The sequence below is a fragment of the Syngnathus floridae genome, chromosome 4 (assembly GCF_059516105.1).
Source record: "Syngnathus floridae isolate MCC-2025c chromosome 4, RoL_Sflo_1.0, whole genome shotgun sequence".
NCBI lineage: Eukaryota > Metazoa > Chordata > Actinopteri > Syngnathiformes > Syngnathidae > Syngnathus > Syngnathus floridae.
In genome coordinates this window covers 6,685,961-6,700,218 of record NC_142416.1, presented here as the reverse complement: position 1 = coordinate 6,700,218, position 14,258 = coordinate 6,685,961, and the positions used below count along the sequence as shown (strand labels likewise).

General features: G+C 41.7%; 1 protein-coding gene and 1 long non-coding RNA gene across 7 annotated transcripts in view; one reads left to right on the top strand and one right to left on the bottom strand.

Annotated features, from left to right (window-relative positions):
- The window catches only part of sorcs1 (sortilin-related VPS10 domain containing receptor 1), a 180,349-nt gene extending 171,128 nt beyond the window's left edge, over nt 1-9,221 (bottom strand). For all 6 annotated transcript variants that reach the window (XR_015858240.1, XR_015858241.1, XM_088374787.1 and 3 more), the window contains exon 1: nt 8,448-9,221. Coding sequence is in view for 4 of the 6 variants with exons in the window: in XM_088374787.1 (XP_088230913.1) it covers nt 8,448-9,059 (612 nt within the window). In the remaining 2 variants the exon portion in view is untranslated. The remainder of the gene's footprint in view (nt 1-8,447) is intronic.
- Nucleotides 9,222-10,004: 783 nt separating this feature from the next.
- LOC148398646 (uncharacterized) lies at nt 10,005-11,609 on the top strand. The gene is made up of 2 exons (XR_015858035.1): nt 10,005-10,223; nt 10,358-11,609. It is a non-coding gene; the product is annotated as an uncharacterized LOC148398646 (long non-coding RNA).
- The last annotated feature ends 2,649 nt before the right edge of the window (nt 11,610-14,258 follow it).

Below are 14,258 nucleotides of genomic sequence, written 5' to 3'. Positions count from 1 at the left end.
AGGCCGTGCCTCTCCTGCCATCATGAAAAGGGGAAAAAACAAATTCAATTGTTTTTATTGTAAAGTCATTTTCCTGTTAATTTCAGTAGTTTTGTATTATTTTGAACCAAAATCGTAGAATTTTTATAGTTATGCTAAAACTGAAGACGAGTCGCTCGGAGGAGGCAACTTCCTGCCTTGCATCCTCTGAGCATTGTGTAATCACACGGCTGCCTATGCTGACAGCTGTCTAGGCTATGCACTTAGACTGAACTGCTGTCTGTCTCTATGTCACTGTTTAAGTGTTCAAACACTGTGGCTATATTAACTCATTTCCGTAGTTAAGCTGATGTATATAATAGAGTGTTTTTTGTCATCTGTCTGTAACGTTGTTTCTTTAGATGAACAAAACGGCTTTGAAAAGCGACCCAACGGAGACAACGAAAAAAAATTCTCCAGCCTTATGTCAGGGAGCGCGAGTGATTCCCGGATGCTTCATGCGCTCACCTGTAGAATAAGTGATCTCCAGTTCAAATTTACAGTGAACAGCTGAAGAGCAGTCATCCATTTATTTCGTTTTACATTCTTTTTTTTTTTTTTTGCAATGGAGGATTACATACTCAAACAATTTTCAACTATGGATTTTCGGTCGAAACAGGAGGTCATCGGTAAAGGAAGACCAACTCCGGAGTTAAAAGGTTTGATTTGGACAACAAGACTTCGGAGAAATTCTTTTCAAACGGAGCGGTACGCACGATCGAAAACAAGTTTTTGATTCCATGTGCTTTATTGAGTGTTTTTATGTGTGAAGACTGCTGATATGGGATTTTAATTAAAATTGTTCAAATTAAATAATGAATAAGCTACTCTAGGGCAGCATTCCCCAACCTTTTTTGTGACATGGTTACCATTGGGGTGACGTCAGTGCCTCCCCAGTCATGAACCTCACTGCACGTCACTGATTTCAAGGTACACTCAAATGACAGATGGGGCCTATTGGGGCAGGATATTATTTCTCTTTCTGGCTAAATCATCCCATGTTTCGACTCTTGCAGGGTATGACCTCACATTCACACAGATATTTTCAAACTGTATATTATTCCCCCTGTTTTGTGCCTAAAGATGGCGTCGCGGCGGGTCACCAAGGCTAATGTTGCCCTGTCAGCTGGTGATACTTTAGACGGAAAAAAAACATGGAAATCCACGGATCCGCGGAAAATTCTCATCCCTGAACAACGCATCTCAGCGGCTTTGAGTAAGCCCACAACCTGCTGGAACCATGGGGCATATCCATGCACATTGGCCTGCTATTTAATTAGGACCTGCAAAGCAACCGCTAGAATGTCCCTATTGTTTTTGTAGGAGTTCTTCTTCTTCTACTCCTATTACAACATGCATTAGCCATCAAAGTCATCATCTAGCCTAGCCTAGCCTCAGTGCTCTCCCTGGCCAGCTGCAACGTCACGAGGCGTAACCCTGGTTTTGGACATAAAATACAAAGTGGCCGCTGGGGGGTGCACCATGGAAAGCCACAATTCTACCACTGGTATACTGATTCCAACAAATTCAAAGGAGGGTATTTGTTCGGGTTGAGAGACTGCATGGTGGCAAGAGTGTCTCTCTGTTGCCCATGAGTGCTTGTGCACTGTGACCTAAGATAGAGCAGACATGTTTGACAGCTGAACGTGTAAAGCCTTGAGTGCATTCAGCAGACACGCCTGCAGCATCTCAAAATTGGGAGGTCTCTATTTTTCAAGACTGGACAATTATTTGCCCTCCCCAGTTATAGACAAACAGTAATTCTGCTTGGATTCATAAGTTGCAAATACAGATTTCCTGTTTGACTCCATGTACCTGATATGTGCTCAAATGTCAAAACAGGAACATATTCTGAAGATATGACAAGTCATTTGAGAATTGCTGGAGACCCATTTATTAACTTAAAGGAGGAACAGTCAGACGTTGGCAAAAAAAGTAGGTGTTGCATGCAGTAAGTCATAAATATAGCCTAGACAGTGCAACCACAGTGGTATATGCTGTGATTTTTTTTTATATCACAGCATAGACTCATGACGAGTGCCTAATTAATTGGTGCCAGAATCTTACTTTGTTACAAGAGTGAAAGAGCTGTTTTTATATTGTCAATAGGTCAGCAAGGACCCATTTTTTGACTGCCATTCATAATGGAAAATATTGTCCCAATTTATGACTATAATTCATCAGAACAATATGCCACATACTCCACAGAAAGCACGCCTCCCCACATCTAGACCTTATTATAGGAATATGAATGTTTACATAACATGCACTTGTCTAATCGAGCATTTGCTGTCCCGTAAAGTTCATGTTGCCACAACACTATGCACAAAGTTTCATTTAATTTTTTGAGACATGTATCCGCAGTGGAAGACTTTCCTGAGAAGAAAAATAGATGAAAATATCCAGGTTTCTGATAAAAGACTAACATCTGAAGCATAAATGACTGCAGCATTTTTTGTCCAGCATGATTGAGTTTTACTGTGTTATAAGAAAGATCATTGACAGATACGTTGTGGATGACCGTTGTTTCTTGTCAGCTATATTTAAAGCTATTACTTGTTTTGTTGTGTAGGTTTATGTTTTATTCAGCCCCATTTGCTGGATATGAGCATCTGCCATCATATTGAGCAGCTTTTTTTCCTCCCAAAGGATGCTGATTTGAATCATTGTGACTAATGTTATGAATTTGATGTGTGCGATGTTTAACAAAAAGGAGTGCAAAGTGAAGATGATGAAGGCTACGTAACATCATTGCACTAACTTGTTTAGCAATTAATATTAAAGAACGACAAGTGTGATGTGCAACAGTGACACCAAGTTTATTACCACTCCACATTTGTCATCCATCAACTATTTATATGCTACTAGAATTTGATTCAAGATCCCTATACATTTGTCAAACTAGTAACAGGAGATGTTGCAGCCATAAATGTGATCAATATTGGTGATAATCTTTGTTTAATTTCTTTCTAAAATCATGATTTTGATTCAACGAAAAGCATTGCGCGACATTTGTTTATTACACTTCAACACATAACTATACATTGCATCCCATGTACAGATAGAGAACAACCTATTGAACATACTGTGATCAGTATGTATGGTATGAAGAAACTGATCGACTCAGAATATATTACCAGGGATGCACCAATACCACTTTTTAAAAAACGGATACGAGTATGAGTAGTTTGATTACAGTGCTTGCCAATACAGAGTACCGATACGAGTATGAGTTGCATTGTCCTTGAAAATATGAAAAATATAATTCAACCAAAATTAAATGTTATTTGTATTTTTCAATTCAACAAGCAGCAAATGTTACGGTTGTAAACTATTTTAACAGTTAACAGTCTACATTAAATGGTTCACTTTTCTATTACTTTCAAATTCTTCAAAAAGTACAAAAACATTTTAAGAACACCTCTTCTAGGTAAATAACTTAAATTCTTGAGTTGAAGTTTACCAGCAAAAGAATAAATACAGCTGTGTCAATATTTACGGATTTGATTTAAACACATGAAAAGTTAACATGGCAATGGAGCAGGCACGTGCGCTCATAGGAGGCAGGTGAGGCAGTGCCTCACCTTGCCACCAGGGGCAGTAAAGGGCTCAACATGGTTTCCTCAGCTGTCACCATAAGTTGTTAAAAAATGAATAATATAATGAAACATAATATAATATCTGTCCTGTGGTCTATGCTTTAAATGCAATTTTGGTGTGTTTCCTATACATTTGGATCATTTTCATAGTCAAAATAGCTGTATTTCTTGTTCAAATAACAACGGGAGATGATAATCATGGAAGCTGAGGCAGTGACAGGTAGTGCCTCTCAGGGCGTACGTGTGAGAGTGTGCACCACTCACACATTGTACTGAGTGCGTGCAAACGGCGCGTGCTTGCAGTCAGCGGGAAAATACGGGCCTTGAGGCAGCCAGTACCTTTGCCTCAAAGATGGGGCGATAGTGAGCCTGCCTCATCAAACCCAACCCTCACCACACGTCACTGCAATGGAGCTTTGTCAAAAAAATTAATTAACAGAAAATGCCATTTTAATGAGAGAAGCAAAGAATAGAAGACAAAGTGATTCTCCTGTGATTGGAAAAATTACCAAAAGTTAAAAAGTTTAAGCCTCATGGAAGTCAACACTGCTGTAATGAAAGTTGAGTCACCATAAACCATAGGTGTCAAACTCAAGGCTCGTGGGCCAGATACGGCCCGCCACATCATTTTTTGTGGCCCGCAAAGAGAGATTGTGCATCAACTTCATGTGTCAATGCTAAAATTACAAATTGTCTTCACGCTTAAAAAATAGAGATATTGCTAAAAATGTGTACAACCATCCATCTTTTTAAAGTATTTGAAGAGTTTTTACTAGTCTTTGATTTAAAAACTAGTTATTCATTAACTGTGTAGCCCAGTCATAATACCCCACCAAAGGAAACTATGACTATGATGCGACTCACGACATAAATAAGTTTGACACAACTGCCATAAACGAATCGCTGCCGATATCACTGTTATTCTTTTCAGTACTGCCTTATAGCAATCTGTACTGACTAACGATGTCCAGCAGATACAGAGAATTCATGAAGAACAACAATTATATCAACAACAAGCACAATCTCAGCTGTTACGTTTTACTACTTTAGAAACCAAGCAGGTGGATGTGGGCTTGGTGACATGATGGGCTTTGCACCCAGAAGAAAAAGATACTCACTCCATGTGCTTGCCACTGGAGCAGCCAGGTAATGTTTGCACAAATTAGCCAAATGAGTTAACCTGTTCTCATTCTGGGGCCACCATTGAAGCGGGTTATGCATAGTTTATGTTTGCAAACAATTGCCCTGGAACACTTTGTGTGTGTTAAAGTGATTCTGCGCAATCCTTTCATTGTGATGTACTAGTACGTTTTCCGAAAGCTTTTCAAAATCCTGTTCAAGCCTGCTTTCCCACCTTAACTGGTGTGCCCTCACTTGCCAAAACTGTGCATTCACAAATTCAAGACAATTTAACTCACTTAAGGTGGTGAACTAATTTGAGTCAGCACTCTCATCAGTTTCTGCAAGTAGCCCTGCCTCCTCCACAAGCCACAAACACCTTATTAATGACCAGTCGACAACACGCTGTAATCATCATTGTGTCGTAAAGGCAACAAATCGACCAGTCTGAAGTTTGCAGTACACATAGGCTGTCATTTTAATGCTATTGGTTTTTCATTCCCTTTCCCTTTTAAAGAGTAACAGTATGAACATGTAGATAATCCACATGGTAGAAACAGTAAATATTCAAAGAAATCTTCTATGCTGCCATGTGCTACATCAGAAAAAGAGATGCGATAGAAGGACAATGAGAAAAGTTGGTTCTGTTATTGGAACAGAACCGGAATCCTTAACATGTTACAGAGAGAAGGACCCGCCATTAAGGGATGTCATTGGACAACATGAACCGAACCACCCAGTCCATGACATAGTAATCAGGCTGCTGTCATGCACATCTGATAGACTAAGGAAATCGTTCCATGAGGTGGTAGGGGTAGGGGAGTGCCGGCAATTCCATTGGAAGTATTACAAAGTACCACATTAGCACTTTGTATTGCACATACATGAAAAGAGCATTATGATTTGTACAATTAACGTTTCAAGTGTACTTCCTATTTATTTCATTTCCATCCATCCATCCATCCATCCATTTTCTGAACCGCTTAGTCCCCACGGGGGTCGCGGGCGTGCTGGAGCCTATCCCAGCCATCAACGGGCAGTAGGCGGGGGACACCCTGAACCGGTTGCCAGCCAATCGCAGGGCACACAGAGACAAACAACCATCCGCACTCGCACTCACACCTAGGGACAATTTGGAGTGCTCAATCGGCCTACCAAGCATGTTTTTGGGATGTGGGAGGAAACCGGAGTGCCCGGAGAAAACCCACGCGGGCCCGGGGAGAACATGCAAACTCCACACAGGGAGGGCCGGGGGTGGAATCGAACCCGCACCCTCCTAACTGTGAGGCGGACGTGCTACCCAGTGCACCACCGAGCCTACTTTATTTATTTATTTATTTATTTATTTATTTATTTATTTATTTATTTATTTATTTAATAAATAAAGTAATTTATTTAATAAAAAAAATAATTTATTTATTTTATTTATTTCATTTCATTCATTGTATTTAGTAATTACTACTCCCACATGTCTTTTATCGATTGCGGTTTACTGCCCTCAAGTTTTTGTTTTTTTTAGGTTTTTGTAGCAAGTCGCTGATGCTGTAAGGGTACACTTGCCTGACTTGTGTACAGGCAGCGTGGGACTGATTCCCACTCAGTGACAGTGTGCATGTGGGTGTGACTGGTTGTTTGTCTCTATATGTGCCCTGCGTCTGGCTGGCGACCAGTTCAGGGTATAGTCTGCCTTTCGTCCCTTCCCGGCTAGGATAGGCTCCAGCGACCCTGAACAGGATAAGCGGTGTTTAAAACGGATGGATGGAGGTTTTTGTACCTACGACTGCAGAGGAAGGGAATTTTCTCCAGGCTAAATAGTTTCTGCCTACATACTGTACCAATTTTGTACCCAAAGCATTAAACACAACAAACAGTTACCTCGAAAAATTTGATTAATAAACCACAGTGTGTATGTTTGTCTCATTGTGTTTCTTTTCTAAGAATAGGTAGATGGTATTTCCCGGGATATGTTTTTTATTAGTTTGTACATAATTTAAAGTGAGAACTCTATGAGCTGCACGTATAATTACATAAAATTGTTCTGAGCACATCATGATTCAACCATTCATCAGTGTATCCCTGTCATCTTCTGCTATTATCTAATAAATTGCACATAGTCTATTAGGTGTTCTTCTGTATTCGTAGTCCATTTGTGTCATGCGCTCAGGGCTGTTAAACTTGAATCACTGTCATTAGTGTCTCACTTTCATCTGGAAGATATACAACCTTAAACATCCCAAGACAATGGGCTAAGGGTTATTTTTAACAGCAGCAAAACCTTATCGTGATTCTTTACATAGTATGTGGCAGTAGTAACTCATCTGTTTATTTATACATCTCCAGTGGTGAGGACTTCTGCTTGCAAAAACACATGACAGATTTAGTTCTGCATCAGCTTTGCATATGCTACTAAATTGTTCTTATCATCCAAAAGAATAGGGACAGATTGTTTATTGAATAGCTTTGATTTACATTATAAAATCAAACATTTTTGCCAGCCAGGGCTGGTCAGATTTGTTAAAAGCTGAAATAATGTGTCGGTTGCAAGGAAACACCTGAGGCACGTGACAAGTTATGGAAAACGTGGTGGATGTGAGAATTGGTAGTATGAGTTTGAGTATAACTAGTTTGGTACAGATTTGTGTGGAGCACTGGAACAAAAAATGATATTGACTTGTGGTAGCCAATTACAGAAAAAAAAGTCAAACCTTTACAGAAAAACAAAAGAAGTGATTCATTATTTCAATTTGTATTTGACTGTGAAAAAAAGCAGCTGTCGAGTCATTGGCCTTGCAGCAAAAATATACATTGACACCATGCTCTGCTAAATGTCCCCAAGGACATCTTTTTCCCATGTTAATTGAAGTTTTGAGAAATAATAGCAAATTGTATTGAGTTATGTAAATAAGAGGACAACAAAAAAGCACTTACAATAACTGGTGTTCATATTCAGTTTTGCTGGGGTTTTTTTTGGTTTTGTTTTCATTTTGCATTCAATTTGGTGTCATGGACAAATACAGTACTGTGCATCGACAAAGGTTTCAGGCTGTTCTTATATGGAGGCTTTGTTTAATTTATAAATTATGAATTAAAAACTGAGAAATGGGCCAATACAGTTTATAAGATAAAAACTGTGACAAAGAGATACATTTCTTGGGGTCGCCTTTCACTCGCATTCATTTATCCAACATGAATCACAATGGTAAAGAGAGCTAAATAGTTATAGTTGTAGTATCATGTCTAAATTGGAATAAAAGTGTCCATGCTCTTTTAAATGCAAACAAATATTTGATGCTGTATGTGGCATTTTATTTGACAATTTATTAATCCTCTTATGCTCATTATGTGTTCCTAATGGACACAAATCCACTCAGGATGAATTACTGTACGTCCCATTAAATGTATTTGTACTCATCTGGAAACAATTGGTCCATTATAGTGTATTAGACAGCAGCAATACTGTTGCTGGGTGTTATGGGTGCATCTCCCATCCGAGATTCTCCATAATATACAGGTCAGAGGGCAAACCATTTTCCAAATGAATCAAAGAAACAAAATCTCTAATCACATCCCCAATAACACATTTTTGGTCCTTTGCAGAAACATTCACTCACTTTCAGATCATTACCGTGGAGTGATGTGCCCCGCCTGATTTGGCCAGCATGAGTTAAAAATGAATAGAGGTGTTGGTCGTCGAAAGAAGAAATCACTTACGCTGCTGTTCTGGCCAGACCAGTGCACCATAGCTTGGTTGTGAGATGAATCCCCGGTCAAGGCAAACGTGGAGCTGTTAAGTTTGAGCTCGTCCTGCCTGGAGCCGCCGACTCGCCTCTCTTCGCTGCTCCAGCGCAGTTCTGAGCGCGTCACTCTCCTTCCAGAACTCGGGTGACCAACACTACGGCCATCGCTGCTCCTGCTGCCGCGCGTTCTTTTTGCATCGCCAGTGGCGTTGTATTGTTCCGAAAGGCGGTTGTCACCGACTTCATTTGAGCGCAGAGTTTCTGTACTCCGTGACAGTCTCAACGCCTCTGCCCGATCAGGAGCGCGTTCAGCGGAAAAAAATGTGTGATGGAACCTTGGAGTTCCGACACTTGCTGCTCGGGATCTCCCAGCCTCATCGCTGTAACCGTCAACTTCTTTAAATGGTGTCACACTTTCGTTTGTGAAAAATTTCAGAAACATTTGCCGGGCAAGCACTGTATTTCCAACCTGACATGACCTGCAAGTTATCTCGGGTCTGGATCCTTGCAATATCAAGAACATCAGCACAATTTCAAACCAAAGCGCACTGTGCCACTTCGGAAAAAATAGCATCTCCCTTTCCATTGTCGACGGCAGAAAAATGATGCTGCTGCAGCTGCTGCTAGTGTAGATTGCGTCCGTATGCTGCCTTTTCGATGCGTCAATTGCTTTTGCGTTTTGAAGATGCCAAGCGCTGCTTAAATTGTGGCGTCGCCCAATTGCAGCGTGCTAAAAAGTGCTATGGAGACAAACTGATGCAAGTTGAAGAATTTGATTATTTGAAGCCAGTCACGCTGGGGGGAGGGGGGGGGGAGGAGCTGCGGATTCAGTGACAGATAATGTCCCTCCTGTCTTCTCCATGTATTGTCCAGTGTCCACTAATATGCTTCACTCAAAGGATCTATCTGTTGCGTGTTTATTTCTTATTCAATAAAAATGTGTAAAATAAAAATTTTGGAAATGTAATGGAAAAAAGTATTTTGTCACTTTGTATGATTTCCATCAGGAATATTGGGGGAAAAAAAGTTTCCAAGCATCCATCTTACCCTCACTACCCGGGACACAAGTGAGCTTCCTTTTAAATGTAGTTTTATTGATTTTCAGATCGACAACGACAAATGACACCAAGAAAAATACATTTTACCATTGTAGTTCTTATAATAAACAAATCCCTTCGACAGCAGCACACATATGTGCGCACACATGCACACACGCACGCACACACACACACATATCCATTTTCTGTACCGCTTTGTCCCTTCGGGGGTCACGGGCCAATCGCAGGGCACACAGAGAAGAACCATCCGCACTCACACCTACGGGCAATTTTGAGTGTTCAGTCCGCCCACCATGCCTGTTCTTGGGATGTGGGGGGCAACCAGAAAACCTGCCATCCAGCCACTCCTTTCCTTCAACATCATCACTCTCAGCCATGTCCCCAATCAAGCCAATCACCAGCACCTGCCACTGCTTGTTATGTCAGCCCTACTTAAACCCCGTGAATCCATCCAGTCACTGCTGGTTCGTCCTCTTACCCTGCCTGTGACGGCACCTCTGTGCTCTGCCCGACCAATCCCGTGACATTGCCCATGTACCGACCCGACTCGTCTTCCTCGCTTCCCGTTCTGACCACTTGCCTGTCCTTAACTACGCTCTAATCGCTGCCTGTCTCAACCACCTGCTTGCTGACCATGACTACGTGCTGCATTCTTCCACCCAGCGTGCTTGCTCAGCTGCGCTCTCCGCCAGGTTGGTTCCTGCCATCAGCCAGCTTGTCGCTCCGAGGCCAGCAGCACTCCAGCAGTCCAGCCTTCCACTTTCCCTTTCCCCTTTTCCAATAAAGATCTGTGCTGCATTTAGTCGCCTTACCTTGTTCTTGACAGAACGAACCAACCATTGTGCGACCAGTGCGTGGACCTAGTGGCAGGTGCTGGTGATTGGCTTGATTGGGGGCGTGGCTGGAAAGCAGGTGAAGAAGGCACGTGACAGTGGTCAGGTTGAGTTTGGAAATATTATTCGAAGTGACAATGCAGTATGCCATAATAAGTGGTATGACTACATGTGCATTCATGTTAAGATTGTACCAAATGGTAAATGGTATTGCCTACAGTGCCAAAAGTTTAGGTTATGGCAATGTGTACTTGTAAGACTTTCACAGCTTAATCTTTGAGACAAGTAAAATGCCACTGTCAGGATTACCCAGGATGCTGTTGAGTCAGGGGTGGTCTGCCTGGCAGACGGAGGGAGCCCAATGGGTGGGCGGCTAGCCCGAAGAGAGACAAAAAATTTTAACGCATCACTGCAATTTAATTTTCAGAAAGAAGCCAATGCTGTGGAGTGGGCCAACCATCCATTCTGGTTAAAATTAGTCATTTCATTCTGTACTCTGACCAAAACACTTCATCTTCAAAGTCAGAACGTTTTAAATAATTGCTGGAAATGACAGACTATCACAAGAAAATGAAATCCAGCAATCAAGGAAACAATAGCAATTAACGTGCGTTGTTTCGAGGCACACACAGGCACACCAACATTGACAGGCCACACAGTTACAATTTCCTCCAAACTTGAAATTATGCTAATGCCACAGTCCTGAAGAGTTTTGCTGCAAAATCAGGCAAAAAGCTCAACACACTGACCGCGTTAGCCAGCTACCGCCAGCTACCGCCAGCTACCGCCAGATAGGCAGCCAGGATCACCTTGTTCAGTGGTCGCAGGGACCGACCATCTATCCAGTTGAGCAGGAAATGCAACGGCTATGCTGTGCTGCCAGTCCTTGCCTGCCTTCATCAGTTTCAGATAAAAAACTGCAATACAACCCTCAGGGGTCACCTTGTCGAAATGTAGATGTTTGACATGGGAAAGATTAGGAGCACACGAATTGGCCAGGATGCTGTCTATCAAAGACAACCCCGTCCACCCACTGTACCGCACTGTCATTGGGCGGAGGAGTAGCTTCAGTGACAGACTGTTGACACCGTCTTGCTCCATGGAAAGGCTGAGGGGTTCATTTCTTCCCCATGCCGTGAGACTTTTTAACTCATCACGGGGCTTAGGGGCACGTTCATGGTCATGATGCTGTTTATTGTTTATTTCATCTATTTAATTATTAATAAATATTAACCTATCTAATAAGATCTTCCTCTCTTTTGTTTTGTTTTTGTCGTGTCCGTTGTTTATATTGTCTATTTATGTATTTACCTGCTGGAAACTGAATTCCGCGCTTTTTTTGTGTGAGTTCTGCAATTTTCAAGGCATTAGTTATTTCATTATTCCTCCAAAACGAATGGCTAAAATAGAAAATAGACTGTTTTAATTTTCCTGCTCAGAAAAAAAAATCATAAACGCGCTCTGCTGTTAACCACGCCCACTCATCACTTCAATCACCTGCACCTGTCTCTGCTCATCAGCTGACTGAAATTTAAACACCACACACCCATCACTTCCCTGTCAGTTTGTCCGCCTATGCTACCCACTTGTTCCTGTGCTGCGTGCCTTGTGACCTGCTTTGATTCCCAGTTGCCGACCTCGCTTTGTGTGCTGACCGACTACGCCCGAATGCCGCCTGCCCTGACCAACTGCCCGTCCACCGACCAAGCCTGAACGCCGCCTGCCCTGACCAACTGCCCGTCCATCGACCAAGCCTGAACGCTGCCTGCCCCAATCGAGCGCACCGACCACGTCTCAGCCTCGCCCCCAGAGATCCCCAAGCTCGATCTTCCCTGATCCCCCAATAAACAGTGTGCAGCATTTGGTCGCCCCACTCGTCTGCCCTTGATAGAACTTAAATGAAGCAGCCATTAATATGAGATGTTTGGCATTAAGATGAAGATGACTGTGAGTGTGTTATTGTGTGCATATAAAAACATGTTCTGAGTCAGCAAAGACACTTGGACATTTAAGATCAGGAAACTCTTTCCCTAAGTTTTTATTAACAAATCAATTCCTCTTTTAGTTGTGATGTACATTTTATTGCAATTACTACCAATATAGCTCCCAAATTTGACAGTGACCTTTTGCACTTGGTGATTATGTTGTGTCATAGAGTGGTCCAGAGAAAAAATAGCAGACACTGCACTGCTGTGATCAAGTCTCTGAGCTTGAAGCTGTAAATGCCATCACATTAACATTGTCTCCAGGGTCTAAACAGTGCCCTGCATTACAATGTATTTTTGAATAGTGGTCAGATCACTTACGTATGTTACGTGACTCTGGCTGCCATAATGACTAATCTAGGGTAGTAATTGTGTGATAGTCTCTGTCTTGTAATTACTGTAATGAACTTAAAAAATACTTATCAAACCACCACTGAAGCATTTTACCCCTTGACCCGATGTCACTTCAAGGACGGTCCATAGGGGTCAGGTGTAGAGAGACCTGGGCGGTGGCCAGAAGACGGGGACCAGTCCAATCCCCAGCTACAGAGGCTAGCTTTAGAGACATGGAATGTCACCTCTTTGGCAGGGAAGGAGCCCCGAGCTGGTGTGCAAGGCAGAAAACTTAGTTTAGTTTAGTTTAGTTTAGTTTATTTAAAGGAAAGGTCGACATGTAACATCCAAGTTTCATGGACTGGCCTGACTTAGTTCAACAACTGTTTTACAGCAGGTTCCTATAACATTAAATACATTTCAATACAATATATACATTTCAAATACATCGAATACAATTAAGTGCATGGACAATTATAAAGTGCAGACTTAACAGGATGGGAGTGCATTCAGTATACATAAAGTGCAGTGATTAAGTGCAGTAATACATAAAACATAAAGCACATTTTGCTCCTCTATCCAGTCATTATCATACACATAGGCACACACAAACACCCACACATTGCACAGACAGATAACATGACATTGCGAAGATACCCCATGTTAATAGATATAGGCATCACTGTACTCTTCTAGAGATCCACCAGCTTGAGGTCAGAGGCCAATATAAAAATTATTGTTAATGGGTGCAAGTTTGGTTTGTTATTAAAAATATGTGTATAGCCGTTTAAATTGTGTAACAGAGGTGGCTGATTTGATTTGAAGGGGGTAACTCATTCCAGATCAAAACAGTTGTGCGGATAAAGAGTTTAGACCAAAATTATTTTTGTAAGCTATGGTTCGGATGAGGTCTTGTGTAACTGAGCGGGTGGTGCGGGCCTGTCTTTCATTAGGGTCTGGGATGAGTGAATTAACTATAGGTGGGAGATAATTTGTGTGTAGTTGATAGAAGAGTTTTATTCGGGTGGCGGGGTGGGTCCTAACTGTTGTTTGCGCCTATGCACCAAACACAAAACGCTCACAGGCAGCAGAATTGCAAAAACGTATCAGGCAGAAATACACTGCGTTAAGTACATATTCACCCAAATTATGATTGAGATCATGAACCTTCATTGATTGAAGTTGTTCAAGTACAGTACTGAGCAACAGTAATTGTACTGTAGACTACTGTATGCTGGCTCACATTCAAATCAATAAGACTTCAGTGGTGTGCAAGACTGTTGTATGAAGGACATTGTAGTGCTTTTCAGTTCATCTGTTTATGTTCTTCAACCAGAAGGCCTGGCTTAATGACAAAAGGATGACACGCTGGCTGCCATCTGCTTGTCACGTTCCATAAAAAAGGTATCATGTGTTATTGTTTGTGGTTGATTTAGTTTACATTTGTACGAAAGCTAAACTTTGGTAGGTTCTTATTACTGCAATAGAGTCAGCCCCCAATCCACCACCTTTATTCAGGTGTTCATGCAGCAAAAAATGTTAATATGAAACCAAGATGAGGACCACAAAACATGTC